The sequence below is a fragment of the Caretta caretta genome, chromosome 1 (genome assembly GCF_965140235.1).
Source record: "Caretta caretta isolate rCarCar2 chromosome 1, rCarCar1.hap1, whole genome shotgun sequence".
NCBI classification, from domain to species: Eukaryota; Metazoa; Chordata; order Testudines; family Cheloniidae; genus Caretta; species Caretta caretta.
Window position 1 is genome coordinate 235,993,782 of NC_134206.1, and position 23,611 is coordinate 236,017,392.

General features: G+C 42.5%; 1 protein-coding gene across 5 annotated transcripts in view; it reads right to left on the reverse strand.

The window, feature by feature from the left end:
* Positions 1–707: 707 nt before the first annotated feature.
* The window catches only part of BCAT1 (branched chain amino acid transaminase 1), a 113,912-nt gene continuing 91,008 nt past the window's right edge, over positions 708–23,611 (reverse strand). For all 5 annotated transcript variants that reach the window (XM_048827037.2, XM_048827010.2, XM_048827017.2 and 2 more), the window contains 4 exons: positions 19,076–19,161; positions 18,049–18,189; positions 16,550–16,624; positions 708–10,244 (listed from right to left, as the gene is read on the reverse strand). In XM_048827037.2, coding sequence (XP_048682994.1) covers positions 10,203–10,244; positions 16,550–16,624; positions 18,049–18,189; positions 19,076–19,161 — 344 coding nt within the window. In that variant the 3' untranslated portion in view covers positions 708–10,202. The remainder of the gene's footprint in view (positions 10,245–16,549; positions 16,625–18,048; positions 18,190–19,075; positions 19,162–23,611) is intronic.

Here is a 23,611-nt window from a genome sequence, read left to right on the forward strand (position 1 = left end):
TGTGCTGGACATGGCCCACCTTGATTATCATACACATTGTAAGGAGAGTGATCACTTTAGATAAGTTATTACCAGCAGGAGAGTGGGGTGGCGGGAGAGAAAACCTTTTGTAGTGATAAACACCCATTTTTTCATGGTCTGTGTTTATAAAAACATCTGTATTTTCCACAGTATGCATCTGATGAAGTGAGCTGTAGCTCACGAAAGCTTATGCTCAAATAAATTGGTTAGTCTCTAAGTTGCCACAAGTACTTCTTTTCTTTTTCCTGATAATAATGGCTTCCTTTAATCACTGCTGCAAAGTTCTGATGTGCTGTTAAAAGCTGTTTCCTGACAATGTGGTTAGTAGCCAGTCAGTTTAACTGCTTCATTTGCCCAACAGGTTTTACCTGAATGACATAAGTATCTCTGCATCCAGGTTTGGCTAGAACGATGCATGTCTGATATTCTTAGGGCCCAATTCTTCACCCATTTCCTTGGATGTCATGCCCCTTCACTTCAATGGGTAACTGAAGGCACAACCAGAATTTAGGCTTTTTACGACACAATTTGCTCCTCAGCACTGTGGGCGTTCCCATTGGTCTAATTTGGTAAAATATTTTGTTTAAATTCAGCTTTCACGATTAAATTTTATACATACATGTGGTAATTATGCCATATTAGATGTACTTGACAGTGCAGATTTCATAACATGCCACAGACAGGGGGCCATTAAATCCCTTTATTGAAACCAGAAACACTGCATAATTACAGATCTGATGAGGAAACTGCAAACGATATAGACTGCTTCTATTGCCAGCAAAATACAGTTATAACAGGAAGTTTAGACATACAAATATAAAGTGTTTCTTTCATGCCAGATGGTTTGTGTATAACAATGCCATGAGGAGTGTTTAATTGTGCTTCTACGAAACCTTTAAAGAAGGATGAGGTAGAGTTTCCTTTACCCAATATTTTCCCCCCACACATCTGTTCCCTTAATACTTTTATATGCTTGGCTCTTGGTAAAATATCCTGTTAACTTGAACATTTATGAAAGCAGAGACTCTTCAGAGGGGTTTATTTCTCCCTGTTTAAGTTGACAATTTCTCCAACTTAAAACGCCAGAATTCCACCTATTTCTATCGTACATTAATAACCAATTCAGAAACTGATTTGACTGAGGCATTCATCGACCCAAACTTACCACGCTAATGAAAATGCTTTAACATAGCTTCATATAAAACCCCTATTACTGCTCATCATGATAAAGACCCTTCAATATCCAGTCAATTTATACGGCAGCAGCCCAGGCAATCCCACTAGGATGTGAAAGCTGGAGAGGAAAGAGATTAATTTCTTGGCACCATCTTAAATTAAGGGATGACCATAGTTAACAATTATCTAATTCTCCCCTTATCATGAGCCCTCGCCAGCTGCTGGCATGTTAGATAACAGAAAGGTTTTGTGGGCGTGGGATTTGAAAAAGATATGGAACCTTTCCTCTTCGAGGGTTGGCTTGACTCTAGCACCTGACTCTGTTTGGTGGCCTATATGAAGTGAGTTGCTGGTCTCAGTTAAGGTGTCAGGCTCTGATTCAGGAAAGCATGTGCATACCTTTGAGCACTTCAGCTTGTGATCAGCACTTTCCCAAATAGCGGGTCACATCGTAAATCATCACTCCAACATTTGGCACTAATTGACAGTCTTGTTCTCAGAGCCGAATGGGCCTAGAAATACTATGCGGACCCCAGAACAAGACTGACGTACTGCGGTGGAGCACTGCAGGAGAAGGTTATTCTGTCACTGCCCTTGCTGTACCTGTCCTGGGGACAGAAGGCTTTACCCTGGCACCTCCCGCTAGCACTTAGTATTGACTGAAAATCATTGGAAGCCAAACACAATAGGAGCTACATTCGTATTCTAAATAAACTCGAGGATGTGACGGCAACATGGGGTGACACCAAAGACTAGAACCACCGGGGGTTGTCTTGTCTCAGGAGGGCAAAGACCAACTTTGAGGTATAAGAGAAAGGAAAAAGGACCCCTATGTTATCCACGTCACTGAGGAACACCCTTGGTGGAGGGGAAGGCGGGGGTGTGTGATTCATGAATGTTTTGGATCCTGGCTTGACTGAAACCAGCAACTCTGCAGAAAAAGCTGAGGTGAGAGACTATTTTAGACTACAGTTAAGTTTTAATCTAGCAGACGTGTGTTATACTTTTATTTGTAACCTTTGGCTCTTATTACCGTTCCTCGCTATCTCTTAAATCTCTACCTTTATTAATAAATTTATATTTGTTTTGAGTATTAATAGATTACAGTGCTGTGCTCTTGGATTGGAGCTTGTACTCAGTTGAATCAAACAAGCTGGTACTTGTGTTCTATTCCCTTGGGAGTTGCAATCCTCGTAATTACAGAGTGTCCCGTGACAGGGGCTGGACACTATCAGGAGGATGCTTTTGGAGTGGCTCAGGGACTGGGATGTACCTATTGTTAACCTGCAAGGCAAAGTAAGGGCCAGCAGAGCCCAGAGGAGAGTGTTTGAATGGCTGAAGGGCTGGCAGTGACAGGGAGCTGAGAGCCAGCTACCATAAGAAAGACTTCCTCATGCTGGATGCAGCAGGGTAACAATGTGACTCAGAGTCCTGGGTACCCTAAGAAAGTGTCACAGCCATTGCTTGCTTTTCTTCTGGAAACTTCTTAAAGATTATGGGTGGGTTTGGGGTTGCTGGGGAATTTAAAAAAAAAATTAAACCAAATTATTTTAAAATCCATGTATATTTTAAAAAGAAAACCAAAAGTTTGTAAATATTCCTGTACAGAAAGTTATCAGAGGCTCCTCTTTTCTTATCTCAATCACTTTTACAGTTACGCCAGATGTACTAGATCTGACGACGCCTTCAGTGTGTCTGATCCTGCTGGATGGCAAGTATCTCCGATAGCTGCTGAGCACCATCAGCTCCCACTTAAGTCCACTGCTAAGCACCTGGCAGGATCAAGTTCTAAAACAGACTTAAATGTACCAAGAGGACTAACTATTGTATGGATGGAAAGAGAACATATTTTACTTAATATTTTTCCAAAGACATAGTTGGTCATTAACATAAGTGATTCCCCATGGGGGTTATTACAAAGAATTGTACAGGCATTTGTAAATCATGGTTACTTTCTTCTTCAAAGTCTTAGTCTCTTTTCTTACAATAACCTCACCCAGCCAGCAATTCTAAACATTTAGGCAACATAACTTCCAAAACCTAAAGTTAGACTCCTGAATCTTTATCTGGACTCCTGAAAAAATGGCCAAATTTTCATAAGTGCTTAGCACCCAGCAGCTCCCATTGACTGTTAGGGCCCAATTTTAATATCTTGGCCTTAATAATTCAGGTAAAAAATGACTGATAGTGTCTGGTTTTTAAAATCACAATTTTTTAAATGAGCAAACCCAGAATAAATATATCCCCCAAAACATTGATTCTTTCTATTCTTTCTTTTTTTGGTGGGGGGATTTATTTTGTGTATTTCAACACAGGTCTTCCTTCAGATTAAAGGAGAGTCACATGGGTCTATCCACACTGGCACCAGCAGAGTGTTTCAACATGATTGGTGCTAGTAAGGTACTAGCATGGTTCTCTAGCCCATGGGGGCAGAGGGTTTTCTGGGTTTTTTTGTGTCTGAGAAATGACTTTTGCAATTGTGCCACAGACCAAAAAGCATGACCTGTCTGATTTGGTAGCATTTTTCCACCTACTTTGCACTGGTGTAAATGACTGCACAAGGACAATGGACAATCAAGTCCCCATCTGTGCAATTGGGGACACCTATAGCATGGTTTGGCTAATACAGTTGTCAGATTTTTCCATCCTGGTCAGGGAAAATATATTGGAACCTAGGCTAATAAACACCATGTTTAATAAAGGAATAGGTAGGACGATTCTAATACTCATGTTCCTTTATGAATGCAGTTACGGGATAACCTTCCTATATGAGGAAATGTCTTCCTAGCTCCCAGCTTCTGTGCTCATAACAAGGCAGACTTTTTAAGATTTCTCCCATGCCCCCCAAGCCAAAAATATGAGATCACACCACCAATCAGTTAGGTTGCACTATTTCCATTTTGCAGGTGGGCAAGTGGAGTCAAAAAGAGGCTAGATGACTTGCCCATGATTGCAGACTTAATGTCAGAGCCAGAACTGAAACTCTGGAGTATGTGGCTCCTCAGCCTTTGCTCAGACTCCCATCCTTTCTAATATGTGGCCCATTTTGCAAATGGAATCAAAGAACTCAGGGTAAAAAGTTTTTGGCTAGGGTTTTGTGTTATGCTCCAGGTATTAATAGCCTACTCAGCTTTCAGTTATAATTTGGTTAAATACATGGAAAGAAATCAGAATTCAGAGGTATATTTTGCATTTCATGAAGGCCATGAGAGCCCAGACTTACACTTTAGACTAAAGATGTTTTTGTTCATTATATTTAATAGAATTTGAATTAATGGAATGCCCTGCATGTTCTTGTCTAGAGGCTGACCATTTGTAAGGAAATAGAGGTTTAAAAGTTTTCATAAAAGTATTTTGGAAGAAGAGGTTTCCAGACTGGGATGAGTAAAACACCTGCAATAAAATGTATTGTGCAGATAAAAGCCCATCACCTTTTTCCTCATTCTGCTGCTCTTTAATGACTTCCACACTCTTTGACCAGAAATCTGTTTCAGCGCGAAAGAAATTGCCTTTCCAGCACCATAGGGAATTAACTGCAAAGGCCCCATTAATATGAGTTACTGACTGTGCTAAAATTTAGCCCCACGGAGTACCCATGGAAAAATATTAGCAGATGCTTAACACTCACCAGCAGCCAGTTCTTCCCTCCCCCCAGTGCCTCCCACCCACTGGCAGCCCTGCCGATTAACTTCTCCTCCTCCCTTCAGAATCTCCCACCTGCAGGCAGCTCCGCCAATCTACTCCTCCCCCTCCCTCACAGCGCCTCCTGTGAGCAGCTGTTCTGCGGCATGCAGGAAGCGCAGGGGGGAGAGGAGCAGGGACTGGGCAGAGGTGTGGGGGAAGGGGTGGAGTGGGGGTAGGGCCTGTGCCCTAAGCAGGGGTTGAGCACCCCAGGGAAAGGAAAAAGCTGGCACCTACCTGTACCAACATTACTTGCAAAATAGGTGAGGGGGAGAAAGACCCAGGCGATGACTGAAAGCACAGACACTGACTGCCCAGGGGAGCTATAAATACAAACTTCTTACAAATAGATTTTTAAGGCCAAAAAGAACCGTTATGATCATCTAGTCTGACCTCCTACACAGCATAGGCTGTAGCTCATCCAGTAAACTCTGCATCAAGTCCATAACCTCTGGCAGAGCTACAGCATATTTTCTAGAAAGACACCTCCAATCTTGAGTTAAAGATTCCAAGTGATGGAGAACCCACCCCATCTCTGGGTAAGTCTTCAGTATTAGCCCTGCTTTAGGTATCTGGAATGCCGGTGTGCCTACACTGCAATAAAAGACCCACAGCAACAAGTCTCAGAGCCTGGGTCAGCTGACTTCGGCTCATGGGGCTTGCGTTTTCAGCTAAAAACAGCAGTATAGAAGTTTGGGTTTGGGCTAGAGCTTGGGCTCTGTAACCTGGTGACAGGGGAGGGTCCCAGGCTCCAGTCCAATCATCTGCACTGCTATTTTTAGCCCTGGAGCACATGCCCAAGTCAGTTGGCCCCAGCTCTGAGACTTGCTGTAGTTTTTTTATTGCAGCATAGACCTACACTGTGATACAAGTACACACACCTGCATGCTGCTTTTCTCTCATTATTGGGCCTGTCTCCTCTGTGCACTATATGCAGGGTCATGAAGAGGTGAAAGGAGTCTGAGCGAGGCCTGGAAGATCAATCACTGTGTCATGCTCTGACAGGGCATTGCAACATTTGCTCTAGGACGTTGCATTGTTACATACTGAAGCAAAGGAAAGGGGCTAAGTGATCTGAGGAGATTACATAGGTTGCTCTATAGATAACACTGGACAAGAGTCCCTCCTCTCCTTCCCCACTGGTGATGGGTCTGTGAAATAGCTCTCAACTGCCCCTTCTGCCTTGCCCACTACCAGTCGCTTGGACACGAGGGATGGTTCACATATCGGTATGTCTGCACATCAAGCTGAAGGTGCGACTCGCAGCTCAATGAGACATACCCACACTAATTCTGACTGAGCTAGCATGCTAAAAACAGAAGCGCAGCTGTAGTAGTTTAAGGAGCTAGCTTCCCTGTGTACAATCCCTTCTAAGACCCTGGGCCTCTGTTCGGATGGCTAGCCCCTCCTGCTGCTCCCACCATCGCGGCTTACACTCTGTTTTTAGCATGCTAGCTCTATCAGTGCTAGCATGGGTATGTCTCCTCAATCTGGGAATTGCACCTCTAACTTGAAGTGTGGACACACCCTATTGTGTGTCCATTCCCACCAGCACATGCTGAACCCTTACCTTTCAAATGCCCTATTTTTCAGATTGCCATTCTCCAGGTGTAATATAGAATAAGGACAAGAGAATCACCAGCACTTAGGCAGGGAAGGTTCAATTATATCTCCCTGCACTCCAGTGGTGATTCATCCAGAAAAAGGGCAGGTGGTATTGCCACTGCGGTCCCTCAGGGATTTCTGCTCGGGGATGTGGGCAGACTTAGCTTATGGCTGGGGTTTTCTGGGAATCCTTCTCATGGACGCTGTTGAAGATTATATTGAGTGAGAACATCCAATGGCCATGTCCCCCTGGCCAACATCTCCCATTTTTTGGTCCTTGCTGCCCTCCTAACTCCCCGGGCAAGGAAATTACTTTTGCTTTGTGCTGCCACAACCTCCTCTGGATGGACTTTCTACCCTGAGGATCCTTTGCCAGAGTTCTCACCAGAATAAATAATTGTTACCCCTGGGTGTATTTACCCTGAACTGCTATTACGAATATGGCAATGCAGTGACAGCTGCTAATTCCACAACTCCTGCATCATCAAGGTTTGTATAAAACACTAGTTTTTGTGGACCTCTGAAATGGGATCTCATTTTTAGGACTTTTTTCCCGACAGAAGAATAGCTGAAACTAAACTGAAAATTAGGAACATGCTCAAGGCTGAAAATAATAATCAAAGAATGAAGTGGGGGAAAGAAAGAACTTGCAAAAATTATAGTTCATCATTATCATTTTAAAGTACCACTGTTTGTAAAGCATACACATGTGAGAGGCTGAATCGCATTTGATCAACCCAATTAAACATTAAATAATTGCAGCCAATTATGCAAATATCACACAATTATTAATTTGTTGATCTTTTCTGAACAGCCTCAAATGTTCCTAATGTTAGACTATCTTATTTCTTAAATGATCAATTAGTGTAACCATAACTAAGTGATGAAGAATGGATAATTGCCTAGTTATGATGTACCATAGCCTTTCTATGTTAATCTGCTACAATTAAACAAATAGCGCTCATGGAAAAGAGATGTGCAGATGTTCTTTTACAATCTATCAGCTCAGGGAATAGCATGGTTCCTTCCTAAACTTTATGGGCTAAAATAAGGAGAACACAGTATCTCTCAAGTGCTCACTGTTATTTACAAATGTTATTTCTTGGAATTTTATGATAAAAGGATAAAATAATACAGATGCAGAACACAGGCTATGTATTTCCACACAGGATTGTCATGCAAGATCAAAATACTCTGCTGGTTTATTTAGTATATAATGTTTAAAACCTGGAACCTATTCACCCAGAGCCTGAATGAAAATAATCAAGGCTGTTTGAATTCATTAAGAGGGAGCAAAAGTATTCACAGAGGTGACACCAGCTGACTGGGAGCGCTCCACATGGTTTCACTTTTTCTCTAGGAAATAGCTCAGATTTTTGTGGACCTTCCAATTTTGTCCTCTGTTAGCCCTTGCACTTTTGAGGTCTCCAGCAGTATAAGAGGTGAAGAGGTAAGACAGGAGGTCTAACTCAGGTCTCCCCAAAAGTCAGTGTAGACCACCCCAAGTACAGGCCAATGTCGAGCCCCACTTAAAATTATTGTAGTCTGATTTAAGAACAGTTTCACTCACCTCTTTAAGGAGTCAACCACTCTAAATCAATCATTGTAACTGGTCTTCATTTCTTCACTCTGACTTGTGAGTAGATTACTGTCAGCACTGTCCATGGGGAATTTGATTTGCAACTTCTTTTAATACTATTGATATCTCAAGTATGGGAGTAGCACATCCAATTCCCCAGGCATCTCGTTAAACCGAACCACCTAGACTTTTGCTATCAAAGACAATTATCTAAGCTAAACGTGAGGGAACAGGTTACAGTCCAGCAATAGGAAGCCATTTAGTCTCACTCATGATGTAACCTTGTATGAGTTCTGTGACACACACTCTAGTCAAAGGCACTCCAGTTGTGGTACTTGCCTTGTTGGAAAAACGCTTTTACCCCACATCATATCTCAATGTGTCCCCCATGTTAATTTTTCCAGTAGATGAATAACAAACCAACAAAAACCAACAAACTAACAGTGGCCTATGATACATCGCAAGAAACTGAACAGAGAACAGAGAGCAGAGTACTACTGCTACCATAAATGAAATAGCATTTTGTGCTTGTAGGTATAGTCTAAATAGAACACTGTCCAACAACTCACTCTGAACAATTGTCACTGGTAACCTTCAACTGTTCTTCAATAAGGTATCAGAAGAGACTACAGAAAGATGTGTCTAACTCACCACTCATGGGACCAGCAGAAAATGATGGCCTAGTAGAGACTGAGGGTTAATGTTTGACCAAATATTGTACAAGAAACCCCTGTGGATAATTTTAAGTGGTGGCTTAAAACAGGGGGCTGCCCATTAGAGATGATGCTTAGTATATTTTACATTGTGTTAGCAATTGCTAGTTAGAGGTGGGGTCTGTTAGAAAGTGTGGGAGAGAAACTCTTCCCCCCTTATTAAAAAAATACTAGTTAGTTCCCAAAATACTGCTGTATGGCTAGTGTAAAATGTAGGATTTGATTTTATGCAGGTGTAACTCCATTGACAGCTATGAAGTTACATCAGTTATATGCCAGAGTAACAGAAGAAGCAGGCCCCTAGCATTTTGGAGTATTGCTACAGAATACTGTAGTTCCTTTTTGGCAAGAGACATCTTAAAACTAGTTGAGAAAAGTGTGCGCATAGATGAGAAAGCTTATATGGATGGTGGCATATTTAAGGATTAAAGAAAAGGTGCAGAAGTTATTAATTTTCCTAATTGCGAGCTAACAGCTCTGTATCTGCTTCCAAATAGCAACAAGAGAGTGTATCTTGAGTCAAGTGGTGTATGAAGAGGTAAGGGAACATGGTAGTGCAGAATGACAAAGGGTGAACGAAATCCCTCTGTTCTCCTGCACTGAGCACTTTCCACTGGCAAGCAGGGGAAGATGTAGGAGAACCCATACTGGAAAGCCATGGCCTCTTCAGAAAAATAGAAAGATCATATTAAGAAACGAGTGGGCCAGCCAGGCCAGGGAGCACTGTAAAGCCTTGGGTGGGGAAAGATCACTACTAGCTCTTGTAAGCTGATTTAGGAGTGCTGTTGCTGGGCTCTGAAGGGATTTCCCCCAATTCATCATCATTCTAAAGGAGCGGTTGCTCTGACTTGGGGCCTAAAAGGTGAGGGTATGATGTTGGCAGAATAAAAAACAGGGGCTCCTCAGGGCTCTGGGAATGCAGCGAGGAACCTCCCACACAAGTGGAGTAACAGAGAAAAACAATCCATTGCCTGAGGATGCAAATGAAATAGGACTAAAGGATAGTAACTGTTCTCCTAAGTAATGGGCAACTTTTTTTATATGGCAGTCTGCTCCGGTAGTGGTGGCAGTTGAAAAAACACCGTGGCTTACACTGAAGAGCAGTTGAAGAGTATTTGACAAGTTTTTGGACTGTACATAAGACACAAGGAGGCACAAAGAAAACAGTTGGGACAGTTCTATTGCTTACATCTAGCACCTCTAACAAGAAGATAGGCTTCTATTAGCAAGACTATGGTATCAATCATAATGATTGTGTTCACATTCCCTGGTATGTGGAAACAATCACCCTGGGGAGGAAAGGGAGAACACTGACTACCCTACGCACAGCTCTAAACAGGCAGCTACAGAAAATCGGCGATTGTTCTGGTGTAATGGTTTGGCCTGTCGGGTAGAGTACAGAAGGTCTGATCCCCGCCACTCTGCATTCATGACACCAGGAGTGTCCATTCGCTGTCTTCTCTTCCATACTGAAACAAAAACAAAGAACATATTTCAGGAAATAAAGGTAACTCTGCACCAACAAAATTTTCCCAGGACCTGATTCTTGTTCACTCTAAGGCCCTTTTCCACCACTCTGGCAGGGTAAAGGGACCTGTAGGGAGGAGTAATTATAACTTACACCCACTTCAAAGCTCCTTTCCACTGCCATAGCTGCCCCCCATAAAACAGATTATTTGTGGTTTTATTCCTTAGCTTCAGTCTGTGTTTTAAACAAAGCTGAAGGCAGTTTGACACTTTATCCATCTCTACGTGAGTAGGCTGTGAAGGGGTGAAGATACTCTCCTGTGAGATGATATAAAGCAGACCAGTCCTGCTTTGATGGAGGTGTCTATGCATTTAATACAACCTGTGTTAAAAGTTCCGCAACTATTCTCTGTGGCCATTTTACTAATCTGCTCACATGTGCAGCCCCTGCTCAGGCCCCAGTATGCAATTGCGTCTATTTTCCCTTTTTTTAAAAAGTAGCTTTTTATTACATCTTTTTTTATTAAACCTGAAATAAATCTAACCACAAATACCACAGAGTAAAATTAGAGAAGATGTTACACCAACATAGTAAACCAAATAAAACAGATCTACTGTGGATGAAGAATGAGTCTGCTCTCACTGTGTAATAAACAGGGTTACAGAAGGCAGGGATGAAAAAGCCCTACCATCTGTCTCTTCAAGACAGTCCCAGGGCAGAGGACAGTTAGCTATTACACTGACACTGCATTTGATCTTAAACTGAAGGTAAACAGTTCTAAGGCTCTCGGTCACAAACCCTGTAATCAGACACAGCTCATTCATTTAGGTAAATTATATGTGGACACAGGTTAGTAGTAGATGGAGCACTGGATCCTCCTGAGAGAGGGCATGGAAACTCTCTGCAACAATGGGACAAGGAATTGTTCAGAGTCCAGAGTGGGCTGGAAGGGCCATTTGTGACTGTCTGGCCACAGAGGGTGGAAGGAAGTTACCTTTCAACTTCTACATAAACACTGAGGGAGACCATGGCGGACCTGGGTGGAGAAAGGACTATTGCTATACAAATTAGCCCTGGGAAGGGCCAAGAAAAAGACTATTCGAGCCCAGGAGGGCTGAACATTGTTTTGGGTTTGGACTTTTGTTTATCTTTGGAAGGTGAGGACTTTGGCTTTTAACTAGCGAGTCACGTGTACCACGAAGGTGAAGGTAAAGCCCTGTTACAGTGAGAGAAACAGCGGTAAGAGTAGAGAGATGGCAAATCAGTAAATGATGTGGGATTGTGGTTAAGGGGCAGGTGGAGGTAAAGTCTAATCTCAAATATCGGTCATGTCTACTCAATTATTACTTATATTACAATAGCACCTAAAAGCCCTGACATCAAGTCCCACTGTGCTAGGTGCTGTACGTATACATAGTATGAGACAGTCCTTGCCGTGAGGAGTCTACAATCGAAACAGACAGACAAACGAGGGAATTAGTATCCTTGCTTTACAGATAAAAGAGGCAGCATAGTAATGAAATAATTTGCCCAAAGTCATACAGGGAACTGTGGCAGACCCAGGAATGGAACCCAGATCTCCTGACTCAAAAGCACTGGACTGGGATTCAGATTATCTCTAGACTTCACCTGTGGGTCAGACTAAGATGACAGAGAGCTGAGGGCAGCGGCATACGGAAAGCACTGTAGTCTATACATCTTTAGTAGCCCAGTATACTCACTGAAATGGAGTGTGGAAGCATGGAGACCATATGAGAAAAACCTTAGGGCAGAAGAGCAATCTAAAAGATGAATTCCCAAGAAGAGGAAAAGCTCTTGGCTTGTTACTGTGTTCACTTGAAGAAACAGCATTTGGGAGGGCTGCCTTTGAAGGCTAGTGGCTGAACAGCTGTCTGTACAACACAACACCACAATGTCTTCTAACAGTCCTTGGGGATATTTCCTCTCCTTGTTGCTAATTCTGCTATCACTGGACAGAGATTTGCAGTGCAGCTCACAGAATGTGTTACACCATGCTCGAAAAGCAGGGTTCCATTCATGACATTTACAGGCCAGTTCCTTTTCCCTACCATGGGTGCTTCATGCTTCCCTGGCATTGCAAAGCAACCAAATGCCAGTTTAACCAAACAGTGCAAGATTCCCCCAGCATGGGCTAATCCCTGAGTAGAAAAGAGACGCTGTAATGTAGAAACTGGAGAAAAGGGAGTTGGCTCTAACCCTAGTGATCCTTTACTATTGGAACAGCCCCTTGGGGGTCCTAGGCAGTTGGTATAAGTCACAGCAGCTGTGAGGCTCCTCTGATTCACACTAGAAATTGGCCTGGCTCAAGCACTGGGCAATGAGGCACCATAAAAGCTCCTGTCTCCCTTCACATCCACCCAAGCTGTACTGAGCAGAGGCTGCATCAGCAGTTTCCATTAAAAGAGGTGAGTTCTTTATGCTGACGTTTACTCTGCTAATTAGGATAACTACTGCTATTAATTCACCTGTCAAGTAACTGAGTGAAACTCAAAAAACTTGGGAATTTATCTGAACCTCCAGAAACTGCAAAAATGGGCAGGATATCTCATGAAAACAAGCTCTCTTGTGAGACTTCCAGTACCTCCTGCTTCTTTTTGTAAGATCAGACTTCAGTGTCTCACCCTGTTCAGAACCAAGAAATGCAGAGGTGCATAAAACTGAAATCACAATCCAGACTCCCATAAATTCCCTGAAAGGGTCAGTATGGATTCATTTTTTTTGCCAAAGGTTTGTGTTCATTCTCAGATTTTAGAAAGGAAGGATGGTTGTGCAGTTAAGACACTATATTGGGACTAAGTAGATGAGATTCTATTTCTGGATTGGCCACAGACTTCCTGTGTAACCTGGGCAAATCACTCAATCTCTGCTCCTCAGGTTCTGATCTGTAAAATGGGGATAACAATACTTACGTCTCTAGCCAACCCTCTCTACCACTATTTTCTCAGGCTTGCCTATTTAGAGTAGCAGGACTGTCTCTTATTATTATATATTTGTACAGTGCCTAGCAAAATGGGGCCCTGATATTGATCATGTCCTTTAAATTCTACCCTAATACAAATAATAATTTCACCTGAAACTGTTCACCTATCCCACCCAAATTGCTTTCCGATCTACACTTTAAAAATAAACAAGCTTTCACTGCATCCTCCTTAAAAATACAAATCATCATGAAGAAAGCCATAAATAATCTACAATATTTAGGACCACTGGCCATATTAGCCAAAACATTCAGGGCTTTTTATTTAGGGAAGGAGATTGCCAGCATTGATTGGCATTTCAGAGGCAGTGCAATTCCCAGAGAGAACCTCATCTTTAAATCCTCTAACTCAAGCTGTTAAAGAACACAGTATTCTGTGATTGATGCATTCATAACCACACCAGTACTATACACAGAGTAAATTATTTCATCTAAAATCTCTATGGATCTTTAGTGATCACAATTTCCGTTCAGTGACACAAGTGTAAACACATATTGCAGTGTTCCCGTCTCTTGCTACTGCCGTGAGAAATGTAATCAGTTCTGCCCACAGAGTTCTAATTAGTCATTCTAGTGCTACTTCTCACTGAACAGCTGTTCAAATCCAAGTAAATCCTGTTGCACATGGAGGATTGTGGATTACAAAAAACAGTAAATGGCAGGAAAACAGATCTGGGTGCAAAATAATCAAAGAAATCTGAAAATGTTGAACTAGCATGTATTGCACACAAGGGAACTGGATGCCAGCGGTGATTAGTAATTGGATACGGAGCGATTCACCTCTAGGTTACTGGTTCAAATGCAGCACTCACCGTTGGAACTGAAAGTGCCTATCATCTAATCACTGTCAGTTGGCATACACAAAATGAATTAGTAGTCTCAGTCCAGCTCCTCATATAGAGACCACTATGACAAATGGGCCTAATTCATACAGCATCTTTATGCAGAAGAACACACAAGCCCTTTACATGCTAAATACAAATATATGGGAATCATTTCCTCTAACACAGAAATGCTCCACACCTCCATGGTGGAATGTGGAAGCTGCTTAGCAGAGCACAGCAAACAGTACTGTATTCCACTGAAATTAAATGGGGAGATTTGAGGGGGAATCAGAATGTAAATGATCCCCGTGAAATGGGAGCTGCCTGTGATAGTTTATCAGCATTATGTGTTCCATCTGCCACTTTGATTATTATTGTGTTGTTTGCTATATGATTATTAAGGGTTATTTTTAGCATGGGTTAGTTTGCAGGTAAACAGGAAAATGGAGAAGCCCACCTGATAGCCACCAATACTTCAAGGGACAAAGCAGGTGTTACTGCCTCTGAAGTTTATCTCAGACCATGCTGGGTTCGACACCCTTGCCTTGGCAGAGGAGAGGGGAAACCCAGGCAAAAAATAAACAAAATTTTGTAGTGGATAAAAACCTGAGTCCCTGAAGCTCAGGTGACAGGGATGCAGAGACTGCAGGTGTGCAAACTGTCTCCCCACCCCAGTGGTGGGGTGTCCGGATAAGCGAGGCCTACCTAAGCTTTAGGTAAGACAGGCGTGCATATAGGCTGTTTGTTGTGTTGAAAACCCTTTTTGCCTTCTTATGCTCCTGTTGTGATCAAACAATACTTTGTTTCGAAAAGGTGTAGAGACTACCCTGGGTGGTGTCCATGAGGGAACTGGAGACAAGCCTAGGACCCACAATGGTGGATCTGTGCCATCTGAGATTTCTGTCACAGAGGGGGAATCCAGCAGGGCACAGATTCAACAACTTTCTAGCCGCTTTGTGTCAGCAGGGTGGTGAAAAGCAGCTGGGACAGAATCTATATGATAGTATGCATGTGTGAAACCTGCAATAAATAGAAGAACAAGAACCCAAAAGAACTACTGAAACTACCAAAGTTGCCCGACTGTCCCTAGTCCAAGGCTGGTGCACACTACCTGATTTAAAAAATGAAGGGTTAGTGGAATGCTAATCATTTTATTTTATTTTTAACTACTCTATTGTACAACACATTGAATATCACATTGTAAATCTCAGTATGTTAGCCAGGGGATTCCAGGTGAGTCAATAGCAGACAATGGGCCACAATTAATGAATGACTCAATCTGACAATTTTTTGATGGCTGTATCAGTTCATGCACACCAGGTGAAGCCCTTACTAAAGATTTGCAGAAGAGTAATTAAAAATTTAATATAAAAGCCCTGATAGATTCAAGGGATCCATATTTAGTATAGATATTGCAACACATCTCACAATGTTTTATTAGGATCACCAGTTCAGCAGCTCACCGGCGGGAGGATAAAAACCTTAGTGGCAACATCTAATGTGCTTCTTAAGCCACAGACCATTAACTCTGGGACAGTTATGAAATAACTATAGCAACCCAGATCAGAAGAAATACTATGAGAAGAATGCCAAAGAGTTACTGCCATAGTAAGCAGGAGAGAATGTTAGCTCTCAAACGAAGTGACTTGCAACCTGTCAAGGTAACAGCTATTCTATCCATGCAGAGGTCATATATCATTCACCACCCCCTACAGGAGAAAGAGAAGACATCTAAATAAATCAAGGAGGACACTGGTGCTCAGCTTCTTGAGGATGTCCAGAATGCTACTGACAGTCTTTGTGCACTGACAGATGTAAAACATGCCTCTCTAGATATTGAGAGCAAATAAAAGTGCCAAATGGTAGATCCCTCTTAACATACAACAAGCCACTAGAGGAGGAACTGCTTTGGGAACAAGTAGTGGCTTCATGATCAGAAAGACATTGAGCCTACAAGATAGCAGTTACTGGCCAATATCTAATACCATTTCCACCATCCAAGACATCATTTTGTGGGATTTTTAAAAATTGATTGGCTGTACTATTTTGTGGAAGTCAGTTTTAGTTGATATTAGATTTTATCTGACTGTGTATTTTTTTTTAAGGGAAGATGAAACAGCTGCCACTGGAGTTTCTGGATAATGATCGGGTATAACTTTTTATAATCCTAGCCCATGTCATGAGACAAGTACATAAACATCAGTCTTTTACAAGCACTCCTGTATTTCACACCTGTATTAAAATCACTGTTTCAAGATGAAAGAGGAAGGGCAAGTTTTGAGGAGGAAAATAGCATCCCTCAGTGATATGTAGGGTAAATATCTTCCTGTACCATCCCTTACCATTGATAATCTACCAAGGTTTCAGTGCCAGGGGAGGTGGGAGAAAGTCTATATTTTGGTTCCTGGAGCCTGTAACAGAAAAACTATTCAATCTATTTCACCCTTTCATTATGTTATCATACCAAAGAAGAGAACCCCTTACTTGGATATCAGTCAGCTGATTCAGGAAGCGGGTTGCTAACTGAGGTCCATTCTCCATAGTTGGAATGTGCAAATTCTAGGATGGAATTAAAATGAGAATAATTCCTAGGTCATCATGTACAGTCAGATAACAGCCGCAGCAAGTACATACATATAAAAATGCCTTTTAAATCTGAGGATCTCAAAGCATTTCACAAACATTAATTAAACCTCACACCACTCCCATCAGGCGAGTAAGGATCATTAATACTCATTTTATAGGAGACACAGGAAGCTCAAGGGTCAGCTGCCATTCACGTCAACTGCACTACTTCTATTGACTGTAACGAGAGTTGGTTTAGGCCCCCCTCAGTGACTTGGCCAAAGGAGTGGCAGTAGAGCCAGGAATAGAACCCAGCTGCTACTGGAGTCCAAGCAAGGACTAATCATGACACCACACTTACCTTCTTGCTCAATCAGTAAGACTTGAGGAGGAGGGCAGTCAACTCAAAGAAGCACCTTTCTGTTTACTACCTACACTGTATATGGTGTTAAAACAACTACATTTACAATAATTTTCAACATCTTAATGTTTCCCATTCATATCTCAAAAGCCTGATTGTATTAATAGATATAGTCCATCTGTCAGAAACATCATTTTCTACACTGTTATTTTATTTGTTCTTTTGGCTATCTTCCCAAAGAAACATATCAATATACCTTGGGCTGGATTCATTGGTCTGCTAGGTTCATTTTATGCAATGTAAGCAGTGCAAAGTGAACTTAAACAGGACAGAGAAATGCTCTACAGAATTCCCCCTGTTCAGGAGGAATTTCCCAGCTGGTGTATAGTAGACAGAAACAGTTATGCCATCTCCTGTACCAGCTCTGCCATCTGTGTCCTCTCCAACAGAGCTGTGCTGCCTGGTATAAGGGGAAGGATTAAGTCAGGCATGGGATGGGGTTAGGAAGGAGACTATTAGGGGATGGAAGGGGAGTGGTCATGGTGGAGCAAAGCCATGTTCTCTGTATGCTGATGGAAGAATTTAAAATCTCCTCCTCTGCCATTTTAATTTACACCAGGGATGGGCAGAACAGAATTGAGGAACTGTGACTGGCTGACAGCCTCCCCATTAAAGGAAGATTTGACTGCAAATCACATCACGTAGCTGGCTGAAATGCTTCTAATTGCAAAATTTGGATTAAATTTCAAATTTTGATTTTTTTTGTATGAATGAATTTTTTGACTTAAATTTAAAATAAATTTCTCCCCACCCCCACCCCCTTTTCAACCAACTATAGAGCTGGTAAAAAAAAATGAAATTCTGAAATTTCAAATTAAACACAAAAAAGAGGGAGGGGGAATTTTGAAAAAAAAAATCAGTTTTCCCCAACTTGAGAGGAAGTTGGGAAGAAGATAGGAGGCAATATACTGATAAGATACTTCCTGCATGAGCCTCAGACAATGCCAAGCTGTAATTATCTGGGGAAGAAAAAAATAAACACAAATACTTTCCTTACCTTGCCTTTGTATAATATTTTAGAAATAGGGCATACGACACAAGCTGTCCCAGCACCAAACATCTCCTTCACTCTGTTTTCCTCCAAGGCAGCTGTCAGATCACTCATGGTGATGTACCGCTCAGACACTTTAAATTCTCCCTGCGCCAGAGATCAGAAAGACAGAACCAGAGCATATGTTCTTAAAGGTCGTAATTCTTTCCTTACATTAGACACCCGTAATTGTATCACAGAGGTGATATTTTTAATGAACTCAGTTGCAGCCAGTCAATTTTCAGTTCTCATAAGGCTAAGCAAGGCCTGGTCAGTAGTTAGATGAATGACCTCCAAGAAAAACCCAAGATCTGTAAGATGTGATGATGGCAATTCACTAGGTGGCACTTTCCCCTCAAATTTGGAACTGAACCTCAACACGGTGTTCAGGAACACTGTGCAGCCGCAGCAGAACTTTTGGATGAGATATAAAACAGAGGACCTGTATGCCTTTGATCATTGCTGAGCTTACAGTACTTTGTGCATGAGAACTTGTATGCAAGTACAGATTTGGAATCTGAAAGAATACAGGTGCTAGTGCATTATATCTATGGCTGGACTTAAGGCTGCACCTTGGTTGCTCAGAATGAAGGTGGAGACACATGGGCTATAGGTGGTGGAACAAGGAGCTGATGAGTAGAATGTAGATGGGGTGATGAATGACAATTGCTTATTTCCTTACTTTAAGCCAATTGTATTAACGGGATATGGGGTCTGGCAACTCTCACACAAAGTTAATGAAGATTTTTGTGTGGGAATGCTAATTGGGAACTAGTTAAACAGACTGCATGTGGCTCTGTGGAACAAAGGCTAGTGTTTGGGTGGTTTGGCCAAGACTTTTTAATTTTAACATGCTTCCCCAGTTCATATTTGGTTTAAAGGATCAGGTGGAACTGTGAGCCATTACTTGAATGCAATAAATGAGTTATTTTCATAACAGTGTATCTCACGGTTGTTAAAATTGCTACTATTGAGGGACAAGGCAAACACCCACCCACTTGCGTGCCAGCTCCAAGATGCTCTGCCTCGTCACTCCAGGAAGAATGATGCCATCTAACGGTGGGGTTGCCAGTTCCTCTTCTGTTGAACCAAAAATACAAACAAAATAAAATATTTAAATGAGATCAGAAATATCAGATACCAACATGCAATATCCGATATCATAAGATACAAACATTGGTTAGAATTTCAGATGCAGTTTCTAAATTGCACAAACTCAGTTGGATGCCACCCGTTTTGAATCTATGCATATATCTGAGGGCAGGTCTACACTTCAGCCTACGCTGATACAACTTACATAGCTTAGGGGTGTGAAAAAGCCCCCTCGAGTAACGCAAGTTTCGCGCTACTTCACCAACTTTGGAATCATCAAATTTGATCATGTCTGAATGTACATACTCCTCTTATTAGTGAAAAGAAGAAATAATATGGGCCTCAATATGGAACCCTGTGACACACTTGATACTGTTCCGTCTTCAGAGGCTTTACCATGAATGGTGGAGCGGGATGTGTATAAGATCCAAAATATACTTTGGTTGCTGTGAATTATTTTGAAAGCTTGCCAGGCCAGCTGCCAAACAGCATGGAGTTGATAGAATATGAGAACCTGCAAAATGTTTTAAACTGCCAGCTTTACATAATTTTGTCAAGTCTGCATATTATGTCTACCAGCCTGGGGTCACCTAGAGGAGCATCTGCCTCCCTTGTTGCATGTCATCATCTCCGTCTGGTACCATGTGTGTACCAAATGTGGCTCCATACGCATTCAGCTTGCCCATCTCTGGGAACTCGGACTATGAGCTCACAAACCCCATTTGTCTTTTCATGGGAGAGACATTTTGATAAGCTGTAAACTCCTGGATTTATATTAGCACATAGGAAAAACAGCCCTGTGTGGGAAAACTTCCTCTTCGTCTGCTTTTATTGATTTTTATATATATTTATTTGTATTGCGGTAACTTTCCAGAGTCCCCCATGATTTATGGAGACAAATGCTTTAACTTAGTAGACGAACATCACATAAAGACCATGGTTTTGCTCCCAGCACTTTTCCTGACGCTGACAGGCTGTGAAGATCACATTTACAGTGCCCTGTCCAGATCCAGGCATGATGGTTCCCACAAGATAGGTGTTAAGTCAATTCCGTATGACCAGTGCAATAATTTCCCCAGCAACAGAGAGAAGGGAAATGCCCTAGTAATTATCAGAGTTTGCCCATTCACCCTTATGTTTATAGAGGTGGACAACGGGGGCGCCCTTGAAATTCTGTGGCACTGCCTCTTGCTCGATTTTTTGTTCATCTTTGGAAAGTTTCTTTCTGTTATTCCATCCTTCCATGAAGGGATGATGGCCAGAGTGGTGGGAAATGGGGAGATATCAGACCCCTTTCTGGTCACCAGTGGCACAAAACACTGTTGTCTGTGCTGGCTGCCACAGTCTTTTCCATCCTTCTATTGGCTATGCTTATGGATGCATTTCATGACACTGACAGAGGAGTATTTACCCAGCTCTGCAGTGTTATAAGGTGTTTAATTTTCAACGCTTCTGTTCTTGCATGAAAGTGGCAGATTTACACATTAAGGAGCTTTAATTTGCTGATTACTGTGCACCGGTTGCTCACTCGATTGATGATGTTCAATTAATAACTGATCACTTTACTTGTACAGTGAATCACTTTGGCTTCACAATCAATCTAAAGAAAACTGAAGTACTGTACTGTAACAGGATCCATGACCCACCCCTCTTCCTGGGACCTGCTTGCTGCCCCAATAAGGCTCAGAGAGGCTTCAGGATTGTGCAACACCCATGTCTTTATTTACTTACAGTTATCCCACCACCAGTGTCTATCTATTTACAAGCCTTGCAGGATTACTCAACCTCTTTTACAGACAGAGTCAGCCTTCAGTTAGGAGGCCTCTAGTTAGTTAGTTAGTTAGTTAGTTAGTTAGTTCCTTCCTTCCTTCCTTCCTTCCTTGACTGACTGCTCCCTGGCTGCCCCTCAGCCTTCTCTTCTGGCTCCCTCCCAGCCTTTATAGCCCTTGGCTTGTCAGGCCAGCAGGTGTTGCCAATCCTAAGGCCAGCATCAGGCCTTTTCCATTAGCCCCAATCTGCTTCCCTTGCTTGGAGCTGACTTGGCAGGGGCTAATTAGGTGCTTTTGCACCAGCACCTTGCTACATGTACCAACACATGTCAGGGGATGCAGTTGTCTACCCAATTATTAAGATAAAGGATGGTCTTCTCCAGTCCATGGAGAAGTTCTGCTACCTAAGGAGTATGTTGTCACAGAATGCCACAACTGATGAGAAGATTACCGATTGCATAGCCAAGGCCAGCTCTGCATTTGGAATGCTGTCACACCACTTATGGAATTACAGGGGTGTTAAGATAAGCACTAAGCTAAACGTCTATTAGGCAGTCATGCTGGACAACATATTGCTGCTATATTAGGAAACTCGATCAGTTCCATATGCACGACCTTCGGTCTGTTTGCAGGGTCAATTGGTGAGACAAGAAATACTCAATTATTGTCAGAGGGCTGACATTCAAAGCATGCTCAAAAAAAGCTCAGCTATGCATTGGTCTTGGCATCTCGTTTGTATGGCAGACTCAAGAATACCCAAGGCCATATTTTCTGGTCAGCTACAGGAAGGCACCGGCTCTCATGGTGGCCAGTACAAACAATATAGACACACTGAAGTCATGCATGAAAGCATATCAGCCAATCCCAGTCACTGGGAAACAACAGCCCACAACAGAGCAAGGTGGCAGCAGACTTGTCATGTTGCTGTTAACTGCTTTGAAGCAAGGTGCATCATCAACACCCGAGGTGAAAAACATGAACAGCGCAAAGCAAGGCCACAACAGCCTGCAATGGTCATGGACACTCTTGTCTGTCCTCCATGTAACCAGGCTTGCAATTCTCACGTTGGTCTGAACTCACATATACGTGTTCATTTATAGTGTTTGCTGAATGCTCATATGTTGACACTGATGTGAGACTCCATTGTCATTACTGCAGTAGCACTGAGAGGCCAGGGCCCCGTTGTGCGAGGCACTGAACAAACATGTACCAAAGAGACCATCCCAGATCTGGGGAGCTTAACATTGAAGTGATTTTAAAATTGCATTTTCATGAACAACATAAGCTTCAAGTCTTTCATGCAAGTTGTCAAGGCTGAATCCCCACTCTGGCACTTCGAGTGCAGAAGATGGGGGCCAGCAAGGATTTTAAAAATTAATACTGGCCAATTGTATTAAACTCCCAAGGTTACAGCTTTTCTCTGACCTTTGCTTGGTAAACGCTGCCACCACCCAAATGCAAAAAACCCTAGGAAGGAGCACTTGGGAATTCCTCCCTCAAGCCCATTCATCCCCCTCCCCCCAGGGAAGAACTGAGAAAGAAAACAAAGGAAATTAGCTGTTGCTACCAGCTAATCAAACAACATGCACAAACCTCTTAGGACACCAAAAATCCAATCCTGTTTTTTAAAAAAGGTAAATGTTATTAAAAACCAAAAGGAAGAATATACACCTGGAACTTAGGCTTTTCCTAGATTTTAAAAGAGCAATTCTAAAAATTAAGCACCCAAAATAGCTTTCTTGGAGGTTACAAGCATACAAAAACATCTGGGGTTAGTACAGAGGAGTCCACAAGCCAAAATAAAGAAATAAACCTGATCGTGTCTATCTAAACATTCCTAATTTACTTACATATTTGGGGGATTTCAAATAAGTAATTCTAGGTATGATCTGATGATTTCTCATACCTGGCTTAAAGCTTTACACAGCGTTCCTGCTGCCCTCTGTTCCCCTCTTTCCTGGAGAGACACAACAGACATAAAGGGAAAGCTTCTTTCCCAATTTTAAAAAGTTCTAGCTCTTTTGGTCAGGTGCCCACTCCTTTTCTTTTACCTGTGGGCTTGTTAACCCTTTACAGGTAAAGCAAGCAGAGAACAGACACCAAGAGGGATTTTATAGCTAACTGGCTGGCTGGGTGTCCATAAAAGGGAGCTACACCCCCTTCATTTATCACACAAGTATTTATGAACATGCACTGATTGATGCATATTGGATGAATTTAGGGCTAGGTAAATTACTATAACACTGAGAAAAACACCAAAATGTTTGCAGGGGTGGGGCCACCAAGAGAACTTCTGGGTCACATAGGCCTCAGGAAGCTCTGGGGTCCATACCCTATTATAATCCTCTTCTCCCCTTCCCTCTGTGTCGCTCTGTCACGGAGTCCCTGGGCGATGCTCTGGAACTGCTCCCCATGAAGCCAGTCAGAACTCTGGGGCAGTCGCCTCTCTGTGAGCAGCCTGTCTTCAGGACACGCAGCTCACTCAGCTTCCACCTTCCTGGGTCTGACCTCGGAGCATTCAGCATCCTCTGCCCCTCCGTGCACTTCCCACAGCGAGTCCGTTCAGGCGGGGCTCCTGGGGAAGCCAGAGGGTCCTGCACCCCAACTTCGCAGTCAGACGTGACTCTCAGCCAGCCAGTAAAACAGAAGGTTTATTAGACGACAGGAAC